At 37.4% G+C, this 18,790-nt stretch overlaps 2 protein-coding genes across 6 annotated transcripts in view; one reads left to right on the top strand and one right to left on the bottom strand.

The window, feature by feature from the left end:
- HAGHL (hydroxyacylglutathione hydrolase like) overlaps positions 1-3,784 on the top strand; it is a 36,451-nt gene extending 32,667 nt beyond the window's left edge. Inside the window, exon 10 of one of the 2 annotated variants that reach the window (XR_012484448.1) lies at positions 1,142-3,780. Coding sequence is in view for 1 of the 2 variants with exons in the window: in XM_074279752.1 (XP_074135853.1) it covers positions 1,142-1,148 (7 nt within the window). In the remaining variant the exon portion in view is untranslated. Of the gene's footprint in view, positions 1-1,141 lie in introns of both variants that reach the window. The other variant, XM_074279752.1, reaches the window with a different exon arrangement.
- CIAO3 (cytosolic iron-sulfur assembly component 3) overlaps positions 1-18,790 on the bottom strand; it is a 30,095-nt gene that overhangs the window by 5,349 nt on the left and 5,956 nt on the right. For all 4 annotated transcript variants that reach the window (XM_074279744.1, XM_074279746.1, XM_074279747.1 and 1 more), the window contains 6 exons: positions 13,242-13,385; positions 12,683-12,815; positions 10,632-10,766; positions 9,981-10,099; positions 8,099-8,228; positions 6,646-6,718 (listed from right to left, as the gene is read on the bottom strand). In XM_074279744.1, the coding sequence (XP_074135845.1) occupies positions 6,646-6,718; positions 8,099-8,228; positions 9,981-10,099; positions 10,632-10,766; positions 12,683-12,815; positions 13,242-13,385 (734 nt within the window). The remainder of the gene's footprint in view (positions 1-6,645; positions 6,719-8,098; positions 8,229-9,980; positions 10,100-10,631; positions 10,767-12,682; positions 12,816-13,241; positions 13,386-18,790) is intronic.

Raw genomic sequence — 18,790 nt, 5'->3', positions numbered from 1 at the left:
AAAGGAACCTCTCCCTTCTTTGTATAGGTGGAAGATTATGGGTGGGGAATAGTTCATAAAATGTTAGATATGATTGGGGTTCTGGTTCGATCTGCATAACAGTTTTCCCCCCCTTTTTTTATTCTTTGTCACAAGGGATGGCTAGTTGGATAGGTACACATTCAGAAATGAAGATGACATAAAAATAAACGATACTAGCAAAATATATTTTAAAGTGGCCTACTATATCAGGCAAGGAAAAATTCATTTAACTTCATTGACTTTATTAATCCTATGAGGATCTTTAGAAGAATGGAAATGGTTGTATTCTGGTAGTTTGGGTGCTTATTTACAAAGTGGGAAAAATTCTTTGAGTATTAATCTTTCCCCCCCCCCCCCTGAAGTTGGGGTTAAGTGACTTGCCCAGGGTCACACAGCTAGGAAGTGTTAAGTGTCTGAGACCAGATTTGAACTCGGGTCCTCCTGAATTCAGGGCTGGTGCTCTATCCACTGCGCCATCTAGCTGCCCCTTGAGTATTCATCTTATGTGGGAATCTATCACTTGACAGCAGCTGCCATTGGTATACTATTTTAAGATTTGCAAAGCACTGTCCTCATACTGTCCTAAAGTAGGTCATGCAAGAATTATCTCTGTCTGACAGATAAAATAATTGAGGCTCAGAAAGAGTACGTGATTTCCCAGGGTCACAAAGTTGGTATGAGTACTGAGTTTCAAATTTTCTGGCTCTATTTCCCACTATCTACTAATTCCATGCCATCTCTCATGAGGGTATCTTTAAGCATGAACTAAGCCTTGAAGTCATTTATAACTTGTTTCATGTGGATGCAATTTCATTTCATTCATTTGTTCATACGTATACTAGACTTTATTTAGGTCTCAGGCCTTCACAGTGGAAATAAGAAATTCAATGTAGAGTATAACAATAGATTTGTATAGGAATTAAGACAGAAAGCTGTTATTGTGGGAATAGCCGAGCAGAAATCAAAGCTGCCTTCTCCCTGGTCAGTGCTGAAATTTTGGTGCCAGAAATAAAAGCTGTGGTCTTCTAGATTCACATGTTCACATGTTATGAAGGGCAAAATTTTTCCTGGGAATCTGCTTCAAAGCTTCTATTTTTAACTCCCTTGCTCTTGTTTACAGGAACTGAGATTCATTAGTAAATGCTTCAGTGTGTTCAGCATCACGTCCTGCTGGTCTCTACCAGGAGAGCCACCAGTAGTAACCTCATCAGGAAACCAAAGCAGATTCAACTATAGTCACATCAAGAACAGTGGTTCTGCCACCAGCAGGCCAATACCCCCACCAACTTGATGAGCCCCGTTCTCTTTTTCCCTATATGAAAATAATCCCCACTAAAAGCAGTCATTGGGCTGTTTGTATTTGTGCTACAGCTGTCCTAGAAAATGTCTCTCAATACTTAAGAAAGTTAAAAAGCCAAAAGTAAAAGGAGAATGGTTACTGCCTTGAGGTGAAATCAAATTTGGTACCTCTTGAGTGGCCTTAATATGTATATTCACTGCCAAAAGATCTGAAGCCAGGAAATGAACACTCTAGGATCCTTACCCCCACAGATACTGTTGCCTCTTTATTGTAAAAGAGATTACCAAAGCTGAAGTCACAATTATGTCACAAGTTATGATGCCATCAATTTACCATAATCAATCAGTATTCCATTATCCACATTGGTGCCTCTGGCTCAGGAGATCTTTGGCTGAGAGCTAGGTGAGAGCTGAGCTAGAACAGGATGTATGTCAATATCTGCATGTTTGACTGAGCTCCAAATTAAAATACAATATATATAACTGGCACTCACTGTGGTTAGAGCTTAATAAATGTTTGCTGGTCGATTTGATCTGGGGGTAATTTGTAGTTTGATATTAACTGTTTGTGTGGATCTGTGTTCTGGGGGTGCTCAATGCAATGGTACAGATCACAACCATTCATGGCTATTCTAACTGTGGACACTCCTATCCATGTGATGCCCTAAACTGACAGTGTAATTCCTTGATCCAGCTTTCCTGGTGGAGGCCTTCCTTTGTCTTTCCTAACAAACATTACATGGATGCCAATGGAGCACAGAGGCTGTTCATCCCTTGCTCGCTCTTTGTGACTGGCCAATCTTTTCCTGACAACATCTTTTATGTGATTTCTTCCAAACAGTTTTTCATTTTTAATGTATTGTATCCTATGTTTATTTACATGTGCCTTCCCACTGCCCTTTATGTGACCCATTTTACAACTCATAGCCATACAGCATCATCTGAAGAATATTAATCTTAAAAGGATGAGCCTCTGTTTCAGACTGGAGTTATTAGGAGCGCTGAACAGCTAATTGCTTAAAGGCAACTCAATCCTATTTCCTTCTCTGGACCAAGCTGACTGTCTATTTTCAGCATCTGTGCAAGGCATATGTACTGATGAATCAGCTTTATCTGCAAATCAAAGTCTGGACAGCAGACGTTATTTACTTGTATTTTTCTGTGTGATTGGGTGGAATGCTTTTTAATGATCATGGATCTCATTTAAAAGACTGTGTAATATGTGGAGTCTAATGAAAATGCACAATGTTATCTGTAGTGAGACATAGCTGGAGAATCTCACTATAGGGAATTCTTATTTGGACTTAAGAATCCCTAAATGAAAGAATCAAATATAGTTGTCAAGCATATCATTCTATTTTATGTTTTGCCCAACATTTATAAATGTTGAACAAAGTTATCTTGGTTGTTATATCATTTAAGGAATTAATAATATATAATTTTGACATACATGGGATATACTTTATTAGAGGAAAACTTCAAGGTAGTGTTTTGCTGTACCAAATCAGGTTTTTAAAAAAGTCAACAATAAATACAGTGAGATCTTGTATTTTCTCAACTTTCATTCAACTCTATAAATATATGGCTTCTTATAAAATAACATGAAATTTTGCTGATTCCTCTCTCAAACCTTCAAGTATGCACTCAAAGCAAACATAGATTACTCCACAAAAATATTGTTGACATGGAAAACAAGTCAAATCAGTATATGGATTGTTAGTTATAGATAATTTTTTCAGTTGCCCTTTAAAAAATGCAACAAGATTTAAGATTTTTCCCCTAAAAAGTTTGGTATCTTCCCTTTTTTTTCATAATTAATTTGAGAATCAACACTAAAGTACTCAAAACTGCCTCACCACTACTACAGATCTTGGTACATACTTGATTCAGTTCAAGAGCTCTTGCCATTTTAAAATTGTATTCTAACATTTATTTTTATTCTACATGTCAGGAGTCGTCTGTTCAAATCAGATTGACTAATATGATAACTAAACTGACTTACCACTGATTTAGAAGTTGACTTGCTTATCAGTATTGATACATCAAGGGATAACTGGTCTTATATTTTTTATGATATAATTTGCTGCTCATCAAATCTAGTGTCTTCTTAGTCCAATCATGAATAAAGCATCCATGATATAGATATGTAGCTTCTGTGTTGTCTTGAAGTCAGAACCTTTTTGTTTTGAGCTATATTTTTCAACATGTTTTCACCATGCTCATCTATGTTCACTTTTGCAGTGAAATTATGAAGAATCAACTGGATTAGGTTCTAATACTTTTTTTTTTGCCATTAACTGTGTTGTTTAATAACCAAATTAATACAGACTTAACATGAAAGATGTTACCATCAAATTCATTGTGGAATTTCTCTATCTTTTCATATGATAGGTTGGTGCATATGTTACAGTGATTTTTATAACACTTTTTTTTTTCTTGCAAATACTTATGAGGACTATAATAATAAAATAACCTACTATTCCTTGAAATATTTCTTTATTTGAATCTTGAAAGAGAACTTATGAGCCATCTTTTCACTTAGCTGTACTTTCTTTTGTCATCTTGTTACATTTATACTAGGAATCATTTTCAGATTGGTTAAGATTCAGGCCTTCCAGTAGTAGGTTCACTTGTTAGTTACTGGTTATAAACCTCACATTTAGTTAACTGTTGGAGGGTCAAATTTATGTATGATTGTGAGGACTTCCTCCTCTCTTGTCTGGCACTATGCTACTATCTTTGCAGAAGCTGTATCCAGATAACTGGCTATTTTATTTTTTCCTTTGTTTTCTGGGTGGTCATAGATAGAGAATTCATCACCATGTGGCCAGTCCACTGGTGAAGAATCTACTCCTCAGGAAGTGGGCATTATCTATTTGTAGCCTCTCTAATATTCTGCTGATAGCCTTTGAAAATCCAAGATCATCTCTATACTTCAATGAGGCATTGATACTATGTTATAATAGTTTTTACTATTCCATAGTATACTGTTACAATTACAGAGTGCTTTCTTCACAACCATCTTGGGAAATAGCTCTTTATTATTAACATTTATACAGAACTTCATGAGTTTAAACATAAATATTATGTAATTTAATCTTCACAGTAATCCTGTGGGAAATGCATCAAAACTAGTAGCATTCCCAACTAACTTTATAGACAGGGAAACCAAGATTTAATGGTGACGTGACTTATTTCTTAATTCCACAAATCTTTCCTCTAATATAATGTAAAATAAAGTCCAAGAATCTTCTCCTCCCCACCCAAAAGAAAGAAAAGAAACAAAATATATAAGTAAGCTCTCATATTAATGGTTTGTATATTTTTTGACCATAAAATATTCAGGCTGGCTTCACTTAAATACCAAGTCACATTCCTGCCTCCTACTTCATGCTGACAAAGTTTTTAAAAGACAAAAACAGGTGCAACTCTTAGTAATTCAAGTTAAAATGGCATCTCCTGGGTAGAATTCTGCAAACCCAAGGATACCTTGATGATAAAAATGTCTCAAAATAGGTTATACTGTGCTACTTTTTTTTTTTTTTTTTTTAAATCTTTAAAAAAGGAATACACATCGATAAAAGGTTAAAAAAGGGGCAGCTAGGTGGCGCAGTGGATAGAGCACCAGCCTTGAATTCAGGATGACCCGAGTTCAAATGTGGTCTCAGACACTTAACACTTCCTAGCTAGCTGTGTGACCCTGGGCAAGTCACTTAACCCCAGCCTCGGGGGGGGGGGGGGGGGGGGAATGGCTCGATAAAAGGTTAAAAAACCCTATCAAATCCACAATTAATTCTATGAGTGATGCAGTTAAGCCAAAGTTCACTTTATTAGCCCTCAGCAGGTCACAGAGGGAACAGAAGGACCCTTTAAGGTCATCAAAAGAAGCCTGCCTTCTCATACAGAGAAGGCTCTCAGAGAAGCCTCATATTGAGGGAAAGGAGAAGACTGAAGATCCCTGAAGGTCAAAGAAACAGGAAGAGAATCCAGATCTCTGGACCCTGAGTCTAGGTCTTTTCCCCACAAGGCAGCTTCACTGTGCTACATTTGGATACACATGGACACAGAAGTCCAAATTCAACTTTGTCCATGGTCCCAAGCTATTTAGTAACACTGATTAAATAGGAGGCAAGACTACAAAGCCATTTTCTGTGCACTTAAAAAGAAATGGGCTTAGTCGAATATGGTACATTACAGCTGATACTAATTTAGAGCAGCAAAACATGTAATTTAGAAGTTATTCAAAGTCTTTTGAGGCCCATCTCTGTTTGCATGGATGGCATCCAGCCAATGGTGCTGCTTTTCACTTTAAGCATTTGAATCACTGTTCATCTGTTTTTCACATTTGAGAGCTCCTGCTTTTATTAAATTGAAAACAAATGACACACACAAAGGGGTAGGCTGAAGTGACCCCAGATGACTTTATCGGTGTACTTAGGATTCCAATACACTCAGGAAATGACTGACTAAACAGAATGGCCAGAGAGGGGAAAAGGATTGTGCTATTTATCACTGCATAATCTGTTCCAGGGAATTAAACATCTGGATAAAAAAATTGGGGACATTCAAGAGTAGACACACATTTCCTGTAACTTTCCCCTCATCGGTTAATGGGCCTGGAGTCACAAATAAATTTTCTAAATATATAGGTACTCCTTAGGAAAACAGGGAATGGTGTATAGAAATAAAAGACAGGAAGGGCACAGAAGCCAGAGTAATAGGTTAGAGACTATTTTGCATGCCCAGAACAGGGGAATCAAATGATCAAAAGCATTTACTGAGTGAGTGCCTGCTCTATGCTAGGTCCTTGGTAGGTGCAAGGGCTATAAGTATAAAGAATGAGATAATCCTTATTTGAAAGGGACTTGAGGGTTTATGGCAGCGAATGCCTATTGGTCTCTCAGGATGCACCATGTAGTGGAAAGAAAATTGGCTCAGCAATCAGAAGTAGGTTCCAGTTTTGATATTGCCTCTCTCTAGTTGGGTGATTTTGAGTCAGTCTTTTTCTTTGTTAATGAAAGGGGCTGAACTTCATATTATCCTAAGGTCCTTTCTTCATCTCAGGAAGTCATAGACCAGTCAAAGAATGGCCACTACCAAAACTGACTTACACATTTGATTTGCTCAGCTTTAGACAACTGGCCACTCTAGACACTTCCAAAATAAAGTTCCTTATTTCTAATGTGACACAAGAGCTCCTAGAGTCCAATACTTTGATAGTGAGTAAGAGCACTCAGTAATGTTTCTAATGTTGTTCTGTTCCTCTCCAGTTTTAGCTTTATAAAGGCGCTTTGGCAAATGTGCCATAAAAATATTTGTGCTTACTCAGCATCCAAAGGGGCTGGATCCACATCTGACAAAGAGACGCCCTCTTGTTCCAACAGCCTTAATATTTCCCCTAGAACAGAACCACAGCATAGATTCTTTTTTCACTTGGTATGTCAATAAAAATTCTGAGTCATCTAGTTGAAATAAATTTCACAAAAGACATGAAAAAGCAAACAACAACTGTTAGGGCTTGAGAGAAAAGGGGGACACAGTCACATTGTGTAAGCCTTCCATAATTAATACAAGTGAACTCAGTGAAAATACATATTCTTATAATCTAGTTCCTACAAGAACTCAGAGCTGGGACCCTAAGGAATCATTAAATCTTTTTTTCTGTTCAACTGGTCAGATGTGTGATTCTATCCAACTTTAAAGTTGCCAAGAAGAGATTCACAATTTCCGATAGCAACTAAATACCTGAGCTAACAAATCCAAGACATTTTTCCTTATCATCATTGCTGACTCCCCTACTCCTATCATTATCACAGAAAATACTGCAGGTTTAGACCTTTGTCTATAAACCCTTTTAGGTGCAGCATAAGTCAATCTCTTCCTATTTGTTCTCAGTGGAAATTAATAATGGCTGATCAAGAATGACTGCTATATTAGGATCAAGCAGAAGAGAAGCTCCTTGAGGGCAGAGGCCATTTTTATTTTTGGCTTTTTATCTGCAGCAGTCAGCCCTGGGCCTGGCACATATGCACTTAATAAGTGCTTGCTGAGTAGATGTCTGATAATGAAGACTGATTATGTTTTCTGCTTTCTAGGATAGTACCTCAGGTTATTTAACCTTCCCTCAAAAAATTTCTACTTTTTTAGGGATTCCTTGAATCCTCTCTAACTTCTTCCCATTTTCCTAAAGGCCAGATATGCACATGCCATCTTACTAAAGTGTCTGCAAGAGTTGAATTGTGAGGGGAATGTACCAAGTCTTGTGCTTGCTGTTTGTCACATAGCACAGCACTGCTGATTCCTATTCAGCTTGTGACATAATCCTTTTATGTTATCAACTCTCCTCAAAATGAGAATGTTTTGAACACTATTCCAATTCTGTGATGAGAAAAAAGCCAGGACTTTTTGAGCTTCAAAAGAGGGAACAAAGGTAGCCTGCTATACTCAAAGCATTTAGTTGCTAAATTCACGAGAAACCTGGAAGTCCTCCAAATTCAGAGTTCAACTCTAAGGGAAAAGGACTAATATTGATATTTCACATTTCACATAAATATGACATGAATAAGAAATAAATGGGAAAACCAAATTATAGCTAGATTTCACTCAAAAGTAATAAAATAGTATTGTTTTCTTTTATGTCATGGGAGGGGTGCTGGGAAAGGCCAGGCACCTAAGAGATGCTGTTAGTCTAGTAACTAATAAGAAACAACTGTAAAATGCAATGAAAATATTAGGTCCCAGAAAAATGCTAAGTATATTATAATAATGTTACCCATACCTGTGGTAATTACACAGTCTACATCTCTAGTTTGGTACTCTTGGTTGAAAAAGTCTGGTCTTGATGCTTCTAACTTTTTGTCATAGCAGGGCATCACTGTTACATGATAGATCTTGTCAGGAGTTAAATGCTACATTGAAAAAACAGGGAAAACATGGAATTGCTGCATTGATTACTATTCATAAAAATAATCTCATTACTAAATTATAACAATTCACAGTCCTATAGTACTTTATGGTTTATACGACACTTTTCACTGACAAAGCTGGAATGAAAGCTCATGCTGTCTGAGTCCTAGCCAAACATTCTTATGAATATATGATATTGCTTCTCAAATACATTGAATGAGGGGGATCAAGCATATATCATTAGAGACACAAAAATACAATATATCCACCAATTTCTTGGAAGGCCAGGAAATAACTCTGATAGTCAAGGCCATTTAAAAGAGTTTGCCAAATATTTTTTGTCTCTGTCAGTTTTTTTTTTTTTTTAAATGCATGCAGATGTCTTGAGTTAAATTTAGTAGAAGAAAATGAAACCATTCACAGATAGTAAATCATTCACAGATAGTAAATCATGGAATTTGTAGTGTTTTCACATGTTCCCTAACAAAATCAATTTTAAATAAGAAAAGAAAAAAAAACCCATAGGAGCTATATATCTAAGGAAGAATTACAGAGATCAAGTAGAAAAGAAAAATCACACTGGAAAAAATAAGCTTGCAAAAAAAAATCCATTAATGTTTTAAGGAAAAACAAATAGTCTTTAGGGAAAATAATTAAATGGATTTACAGGGAATTTTCATCTATTCCCAAAGGCTATATTGCAAAATATTTGGCACATTCCAGGTAGAATAAATGCCTCTTTTCTATAGAATCATAGACTGCTTAGGGCTAGAAGGAACCCCAGGGATCAACCATCCATTTTATGGACAAGGGTCAATAGTGAAGTGAGTTGTACAATCACATGGCTATTAAGTGGAATGGCAAAGCTGGGACTACAGCTTAAATCTGATGACTCATAATCAAGTGTTTTTTTAAAATTATATTATACTGGCTTTTCATCCCTTAGTTTCATCCCACTCTCTTTAGAAAGTATGAGGGCATCATGGATGCCTCTATGTAAGTGCAACCTATATTTTGGAAATGGGACCCTTTATTAGATTAGCTTTGATTGCTCAATGGACATCAGCATTCAATAGTTATAAATTATTGAGAAGTTGAATGGGGAAAAGTATATAGTATTAGTACCCACACCATGTTAGGATATTTAGAAAAAAATTTTGTGAGCTGACAATTAATGGGAGGAACATGGGTAACAGTTAAACAGGATGAGAAAGAATGAATGAGTTTTGATGTATACCATAGGAGAGAGCCCCCACATCAACATCACTACATATTAGAAGAACTGGGATGCTGTCAATGTATGTGTACTCTTTCCACTAGTGGGGACTGCATCCTCATTATACCTTTGGAGATGGTTTTCATGAGATGCTGCAATCAAAAATCTGCATGGGGGGGTCAACCTTCTGGTACAAAGTCTCAGCAGACATAGTTTGCCACCAAGCCCAGACTCTAGCTCAGGGGTTCTCAAACTATGGCCCATGGGCCAGATGCGACGGGCTGAGGATGTTTATGCGGCCCGCTGGGTTATGGCAAATGGGCTGAGGGGCGGAGACAGAGTGTGAGTTTTTGTTTTTTATTATAGTCTGGTCCTCCAATAGTCTGAGGGAAAGTGAACTGGCCCCCTATTTTAAAAGTTTGAGGACCACTGCTCTAACTGGTCTTGTTAATCCTAAAAAGTGATCAAGTAGTGAATAGATCTAAAATAGAGAGTGCTCTCAACATTGCCAGCTTCATATAGACAAGAGAAATATTACCTGCTTTTTTGCAAAGTGATCCTTGATAAGGCTGCCCATGACCTGTTGGGGAGATTTAGCGGTACTAATGTAAGGGATAATAAAACTTCCATGGGTTTTCTCGGCATAACAGATCCAACCTGTAAACCACCATGGAATTCAGTTACTGCACAGATCTGATAAATTCAAAAAGCCTAGCCACCCACTTCCTAAACAAGGTTAAGATTCCAGGAACTTTTGCTGCCAAATGTCTATGAAGCAGGTTTGCAAATGACATGACACTTGGGGGAGGATTAGCTGCTAAAGAAAGTCTTGACAAGAAAAAAACATGTATATGATGACATTAGAGAACTTTCCTATTTTTATCACTATTATTTTTATTAACAGTAGTTCAAATGATCACATCAACTCTGGTTTCATGAGAATTGAAAGACTAGAAAATCGATTTCAAGAACTAAGAAAACTTCCTGGCTCCTAGAAGAAATTCCTGTGGGTTTAGGAACAGTATATTTTATGTTTATATTATGAACCAGCTCTTTTATATAATTTTATTTCCTACCCCATCTCCTCCCAAGAATGGTTCTTCCTCTGCTTATTTTGAATGATTGATGACCTGTCAGGCTTTATTTTGATATTCAGAGCCCAATAAAAACCTGTATTCTTCAGGCACACCTGGGCAGGCAGAGGCCAACATGGGCAAGGCTTGTTTGGATTCTGTTCGTCTTCGAAATCTCTGTACAAACTCTTGTTGGCTTTCCAAGAGGCTGAAATTTCTTGAGAAGGTTGTGTCAAACACATAGTGTACTCCTGTAAAATGATTATCTCATTTAGAAACAAAAAAACTTGAAAAAACCCCCCCCCCAATCATGAATCTACCTAATTACTTTATATTTGGACTGTTTATTATTTGACTGTATCAAAATAACCAGTTTGCTCATTTTCAGTAAATACTACAAGTTAGAACTGAGGTTGAATCTGGTCTCTCAATTAACTCTGCCTAAGGAGGAAATGATACTGCTGATTATGCCACAAAAATAACAGTGATCTTTTGAGTCCTAGTAATGTTATTGCTCAGCTGTTTTTATATTAGCCAAAAAAAATACTATTTTCTGCAAAAATGCCCCACAGACTATCTGTTGTGTTTGTGTATGAAGCATTTTTTATAAGAAGCACTATTCCCTTTTGTCAGAATGCTAACAGCTTCAAATTGGACTCTATAGTCACAAATGGGGCAGGTAAAAGGAAGTGCAGCTAGCTCAGCATAAGCCCACAGAAGGGCTTTCTTATTTGACAAATGGGATGAAAAGAACTGCAGATGTTTAATTTGAATCAGATTTAGAATACTGAATACTTGTCAACATGTAAACATGATTAGACTTATTCCGTTCATTAGGACTGATGGGTAAAAGCAGAAGTTATAGGGATTCACGCTTTAAGGATGGAATGCACTATTGTGGGTTCCCTTTCACCTAAGGTTTCACCACCGAAGGTGGTTCTGTGGAGCCATCATTCATTTGGAGAAGGAAGGAATTCCTAATACAGGCAAGAGCTCAACTAGATGACTTCTGAGGCTGACTCTGTGATTCTGGAAGCCCGACATGGTCCCTGCAGTCCCTGACCGAGGACTGTCACTGTACAGGAAAGGCAATGCTTCCACCCCCCAGCTACAGGAAACACAGCACAGTGGGGAGAATGTGACTTGGAAGTTTAGACCCTGATCCAGAGATATACTATGTAATTGTGGGCAAGTCATTGTCACTTCTCGGGCCTAGTTTCCTCATCTGTAACATAGCAAGAGTAAAGACCTACTACCGTCCTCATGGGGCTATAATACAGAGGGCAACTTCAATGCTCCATAACTATGAGTGATGATGAGCAGAGATGTAGGACAGCCCAATGCGGGGGAGAGGTCCAATCTCTCCTCCCCAGGGCAGGTGTCAGAAATCTCTGATTGCCTCTGATCAGCATAATACTGTGCAAGGACAACCAAGACAGCATCCTCAAGGGGCTGCTGCCCCCCCTCCCCTGTACTGGATGACCTGAAGTGCAGGCTTTGGTCAGCATTAGGTAAGAAAGGGACTGAGAGTGACCTTAGAGATAAGCTGGGCCTGTGGCTATAGATTGGGCTTCCCCTTCTATTAGAAGGGACCACCAGAACTGAGGAAGGGGAGGAGGTCTATTTGCACAGTAACTTTTAAAGGTAATTTAATAAAATCCAGAGGACTGTGATCTGTACATCATTGAAATCTCAGCTCTCTTAAATACTGAAGAAGTGGCTGAATGATGTAATTAAAAGAGCATTACAATCAGAAGATGTGGGTCTCAGCCCTGGCCTTGACACTGAGGGTGATATCATGTTATTACATGCTATGACCTCTGAGAGCACAGTAAAATGCTTTACAAATCAGAAAGCACTAGACAAATATGAAATATTGTTGACAGGAAAACTAATTTAACTCTGAACTTTTTCGGACCAAAGTCAGAATTTTTAACTGTTTTACTTTAAAGTGCACTGTCCTTGATCTTCAAAAGTGAAACTCCAACTTGAAGTCAAATATAATATAAATGGTTGAAGTTTCAAAAAAAAAAAAAATTACTTAAGATTTCAGTCAAGTACAATGTCAGTGACTAATAGGAATGAGAATACTTCACTTCCCACCTTGATAGTTTGAGGACACCCCCTTATTATCCAAGGGCAACTTGAACAAGGGCCCCCTTCCCACCTCTATTTTTAAAGAATGCAGTTAATTTCTTGGCAGTATCTAGAGGAGTCAGTTGAAATCTTGCTGCTAATGATGCTCTCGACTGTGGTGAAACAGAAATGATAACTAGCTTTTGCTGACTTGGCTCTGCAATCTGGAAAACAAAAAGTGAAAAATTAATGATAGTTTCAAGAGATAAAATGACTATACTGAAAGAGTACACACATGTCCTTGGCTCTGGGTCAGATATTCATCAGTTCTACGTAGATGGGACATCAAATTCAGTCACTTTTAGTTGATCATATCAAAAGAAGCTACAAATAATATTCTACAGTGGCTTTTGTGAAAAACACCATTTTAGGCTGAGAATAAATTGCTTCATGTTATAAAATTCATGAAGAGTCCACTTAGGAAATGTTAAAAAGGAAGGCAGCTCCTGGAAAATGTTTTGATCCTAGATTTTTAATGGAAACCATGGAATGTTTAAACACAGTGTCAGTAGGTAAACTACACTTTTGAGTCCTACACCATGCATAGCATTTGAAGAAAACACACATTTCAGAAGTTTGCTGCCACATACTTTGTTAAAATTTAAAATCTTGTACAGCTCTTCATGGCTTTGCTGGGTGATTAAGACACTTTCCGCTGAAGTAATGCAGCCACTGCAGGCTAAGCAGTCATTCAAAGAGATTTTAGCTTTTTCAAGCTTCCGAGAGCCTCCATCCTAGAGGAGATAACAAAAACAGTTCTTAAACAACTGACAAGTGACATAATTATTTCGGCATAAAGCTGACATAAAAACAATTAAACTTCTTTAAAAAGTTAACAAAGTCTTCATCTTCTAATCTTACGGTAATAGGTGATTGCATTTATAAAATAGTGCTTTATGATTTGCAAAGTGCTTTATGTATTATTTAGTTTGAGCCTAAGAACTCCTGTGAAGTAGGTGCTATGAAATAGGATGAGATCTAGAAGAATAAAAGGTCAAGAATATCGAGGGAATTAATGAAAAAAATAAAAATAAAAAAGGATGGTGGCTTAGCAGTACCAAACCTAAAACTATATTATAAAGTGGCAGAAATCAAAACCACTTGGTTTTGGTACTGGCTAAGTTGTGGATTAGTAGAATAAAGTAGATATACACAACATAATAATCAAGGCCTATAGCAATCTAGTAATTGATAAACCCCCAAACTCTAGCTTCTGGAATAAGAACTCACTATTTGACAAAAATTGCTGAGAAAACTGGAAAATAATAAGTCAGAAACTCGGCGCAGAGAACTAGAGAACATTATGAAAGGCAAAAGGGACAACTTTGATTACATTAAGTTAAAAAGTTTTTGCACAAACAAAACCCTTCAAACAAAATTAAAAGGGAAGCACAAAGCTGAGAAAAAATCTTTATAACCAATGTTTCTGATAAAGGTCTCATTTCTAAAATAGATAAAGAACTTTGTCAAATTTATAAGAATACAAGTCATTCCCCAGTTGATAAATGGTCAAAGGATATGAACCATTTTCAGATGATGAAATTAAAGCCAATAATAGTTATATGAAAAAATGCTCTAAATCACTATTGATTAGAGAAATGCAAATTAAAACTACACACCTCTCAGATTGGTTAAGATGACAGGAAAAGATAATGATGAATGTTGAAGAGGATGTGAGAAAACTGGGACACTAATGCATTATTAATGGAGATGTGAAATGACCCAACCATTTTGAAGAGCCATCTAAACTATGCCCAAAGGGCTATAAAATTGTCCATGCCCTTTGACCCAGCAGTGCCATTACTGGCTCCATATCCCAAGGAAATCATAAAGGAAGGAAAATGACCTCATGTGCAAAAATGTTTGTAGCAGATCTTTTTGTGGAAAAGGAGTGGATGCTAATCAATTGGGGAATAGCTGAATAAGTTGTGGCACATGAAAGTAATGGAATATTACTGTTCTTTTAAAAATGATGAAAAAGCTGATTATGGAAAGGCCTGAAAAGATTTACATGAACTGATGCTGAGTGAAACAGTACAACCAGGAATATATTTTACACAGTACATAGTAAGAATGTGTGATGATCAACTATGAAAGACTTGGTTCTTCTCAGTGGTTTAGTGATCCAAAGCAATTCCAATAGACTTTGGACAGAAAATGCCATCCACATCCAGAAAAAGAACTAAGGAGACTGAATGTAAATCAACACATGCTATGTTCACTTCTTTTTCCTGTTTTTTTCCATATCTCCCATGGTTTTTCCCTTTTGCTCTGATTTTTCTCTCCCAACATGATTCATAAAACATAAAACAATGTGTATTAAAAATAAACTTACTACAATTAAAAAAAAAAAGAATATTAGAAAGGACGAGACAGGGAAATTGTCTCCTCTCTACCTTGATATCATTAAAAAAATAAGCAGCATGAGAGAGGTTAAGTGATTTTCCCAGCAGCTAATAATCCTCTAAGATAGGATTTGAATTCAGGTCTTCTTGCTTCCAAGTAAGGCACTTAGTTACCTCTGTAGCTTATTTGCCTCTAATATTTGGATCTGAATGCCAGATGTACCATGTCCCAGGTACTGTACTAAGCACTTAGGTATGAACAAACAAGATGGTAGAATACAAGAAGCTTGCATTCACAACAGTGTTCCTGTAACAGTCAGTTCTATACCCATAATGTTTTTGGTTCTGATGCCATTTTGTAATTGCCTAAGGGAGGGAAAAAGTTCCTACATGAGAGAGTCCGAGGATGTAGCTGGGGTTTCAGTCTGAGTCCTGGTTCCAACACTTTCCAGCTGTGTGACTGTATATTTTACAGTATAACCTCTCAGTTTCCTAATATATGTACTACCTACCTCTCAAAGTTGTTTGTAAAGTATAAAAAGCTATATAAAAGTGTGATTATTAGCACCACTATAGCATAACCAAACCCCACTGAGATTTTAAATCTCACTCTTGTTTGTCAGATCAATTGTTAAGCATTTAACTGTGTATGGACATGTGCCTGGTGACTGGGAATACAAAGAGAAATATGAGGCAGTCCTAGGCCTGAGGGAACTCACGTGCTAATGAGGTAGACAAAACTCACCTATGTGGAGATATGTACAGTATACATATAAAGCAAACATAGTAGGGCAGACAAAAAGAATACAAAGCAGAAGCTAAGTAGCCTTCAAATCAGCTCTTCCTCAAGTTGTCTAACCTCTCTGAATGACTGTCATATTATCCTGCCATTTCTAACACTTCCTGTGGAACCAACTACCCACACACTATAAAGCTGTATTTCCTAGGAACCAATGAATGACTTTAGGTGGTGTCTACTTATCTCCTGAAGCTGAATGTTTATGGAAAATAGCACATTCAATATTCCTAAATTTCAAGTTCTAACACTTCATAAAAACTCATTCATAAATAGCGGAAAAAGACAACCATTCAGATTTCCTGTAGCTGCTCTTAGATGAAATAAAACAGAATAAACTCAAAGAGTGAAATAAACAAAAGTAGCAGTGAAATCAATGAAGGGGAAGAGCAGCTATATTCTTAAGTCTAAGTTTATTTTCACAATGGGCAATGCAGTGCAGTAGTCAGTGAGCTGACCTATGAGTCAAGAAAGTTTAGGTTCAAGTCTCACTTTTGACATATATGAACCTTGAGGCCCTGGGCAGGGGCCCTTTCAGGGCTCTCTCTGAGTTCTGTTGTCACTCAACTTCTTAGTGCCTCAGGTTCAAAGACTACTGAACCTGCACTGGCAGAGTGAGTTCCTTATACTAATTAATCACATATCTGAAGAGGGTTCAATTTTCTAACAGCCTTGGTGAAAGTGAGGGCAAATCAGAAAAGCATATTTATGCTTGCTTTCTCTAATGATGAGAAGGGAAAAAGAATGGTCCAGGGGAAGCCAGAAATAAGAAAGTGGCAAAGGAAAGAGTCAAAGGAACAATAGTGACAGTCCTGTAGCCTGGCACAGGCAGCCCCTAAGATTCAAGTGCTTATCATCTTATCTGATCCCCAAACTCTGAGCAGGCAAGCTAGGGCTCCCACCTTCTCTTTACCAAGGTGAAAAGAAGGGCAGGCCCCTGAGGCTCCAACTTAATTAACTCTCAATTCTCAGCTCTTGGTACTAATAATTACTTTGCCTTTTGTAATCCAGAATTCTAAAGAGAGACAGGGAAAAGAGACGGAGGAAGAAGCTAAGAATAGCAAAAACAAATAACAACTCATTTATGGAGTTCTCTGTGATACCAAAAAGAACTTTCCTAAGGTTATTCTGTAAGGCAGCCAGTGTATGATAATGTATATTTTTACAGGTGAGGAAACTGAGGCTCAGAGAGATAACTGACTTGCCCTGGAATCCCAGTTTAAGTATTTTGAATTCAAGTCTCTTCACTGCACTATCTGGTTTCTCAGAATAACATAGCAACCTATGGTGTGCCTGGCTTTGTAAACAGTATAGAATCTTTGTGAAAAGCTTTATTGGCTCAGGAGTGCAGATCTGACTGACAAGGATATTTAGCTCCCTCACGGGTAAATACTGTGGCAGAGCTGAGAGTTTTTCAGCTATCTGGAAATTAGGAAACCAGACCTTTCTTTTTAAACTTTATTGATGCGAAACTTAGAACTTCACAAACACAATAGCCCAGTGTTAAATGTTGGACTTCTAAGCTTCACATTTGGTAAAGACTGACTTACTTTTTGCTCAATGAAAATCAATAGCTCTTTATCCTCAACTTTAAAAATGTAGGGACAAATTGGGTGGGGACCAAATGATCTGTAAAGAGTCTTTTCTGACATTTTTTGCTCCTTTACCAGAATTTAACATATCACAACTTACTGGTACAGTAGGGGTGAGGAGGGAGTAGAGATAGTGAGGGAAACCTAAAGTACCTCTCATTTACCCTTGGGGCCTTTACTATACACTAAAAAGTCTTTATATAAAAAGTTGTTTAGAAAGTGACCTCCAATCAGGAGCCACAGGCTGTTTGGAAGAGCAACCTTGGGGAGACTGGTTATAGTTAATCTACAAATCTCTTGGTTAAATTTGGTCAAGTGAGTTTGCCAAAGTCAGGTCCTAGTAGTCCTAGCTGTCTAGTCTCATCACTTGAGGTGCAAGCATAATTTAACTCCCTCCTGAATCCTCTGATTCAGGCTCTCAAAATGTGGTCTGAGGACTCCTGGGAGTGCCTAAGACCTATTTAGGGGGTCTTAAAGGTCAGAATGATTTTCATATTAATAAAAGATGTTCTAAGTTCAAATATAGTAAATATCAACAGATAAAACATATCAACAATGCTGTTGTTTTTTTATTTTAAAATTTAGTTAAATTTTTTAATTACAAAGGTGTATTGTACCAAAATATTTGAGAATTGCTACTAAAAAAAAAAAAAAATCACTTCTACTTTTCTCCAATCACATTCCAACTCAGTTCTCCTATCACTTATCCTATTTTCCCCCAGTCCTTGGGAACCCCTGTTCTGTTGTCCCTCTCTACCCCCCACATATCTCCAGCCTTATCTTATTGCTCTCTCATGCACTAAGTGCTCTGGCCAAAAAACACAACTCTCCAAACTCTGCTGCTGTTCTTTGTGCCCACGATGCCTTCCTCTCCCCCTTTTGCCTATTGCTTTTTTTAACTATCCTTTGTCTCCTTTGCTTACCCCTTGTCTTCTTGACTCCCTCAGGTGAGCATTCTCTACAGATCTGTGTCCTAGGTAGGCCCTTTCATTCACTTCTACGGTTTCAAAAATCTCATCTTCGTAGGTGATGCCCAATCTTTATTTTCAGCCTGACCTATCTTAAAGCATTCCAGACTTTTGCCCACATGGACATTCTACTGGTACAGCACCTTAATATGGTCAAAACTGAGCTTGTTATTTCATTCCAAACTTGCTCATTCTTCTAACTTGGTTATATTAATCAGTGGCATCACTAGTCTCTTGTGTTTGAAAATCTGGTCCTTTTGACCCATTCTTTTTCCTTTCTTTCTCATCTGAGAAATGACACACACTTGCTCCCTCCTTCCTATTCTAAATGTCTTTGCTCTCATACAGATTCACCATTACTATTTTCCCTCCAAATCTACCCATCACATTGCTGCTAGATTTATCTTCCTTATGCAGAAGGAAGCAGTTCGAAACTCT

This window comes from Sminthopsis crassicaudata, chromosome 1, assembly GCF_048593235.1.
Source record: "Sminthopsis crassicaudata isolate SCR6 chromosome 1, ASM4859323v1, whole genome shotgun sequence".
In the NCBI taxonomy this organism is placed as follows: Eukaryota; Metazoa; Chordata; class Mammalia; order Dasyuromorphia; family Dasyuridae; genus Sminthopsis; species Sminthopsis crassicaudata.
The sequence above is the reverse complement of the archived record's forward strand: the minus strand, read 5'-3'. Positions and strand labels throughout refer to the sequence as shown.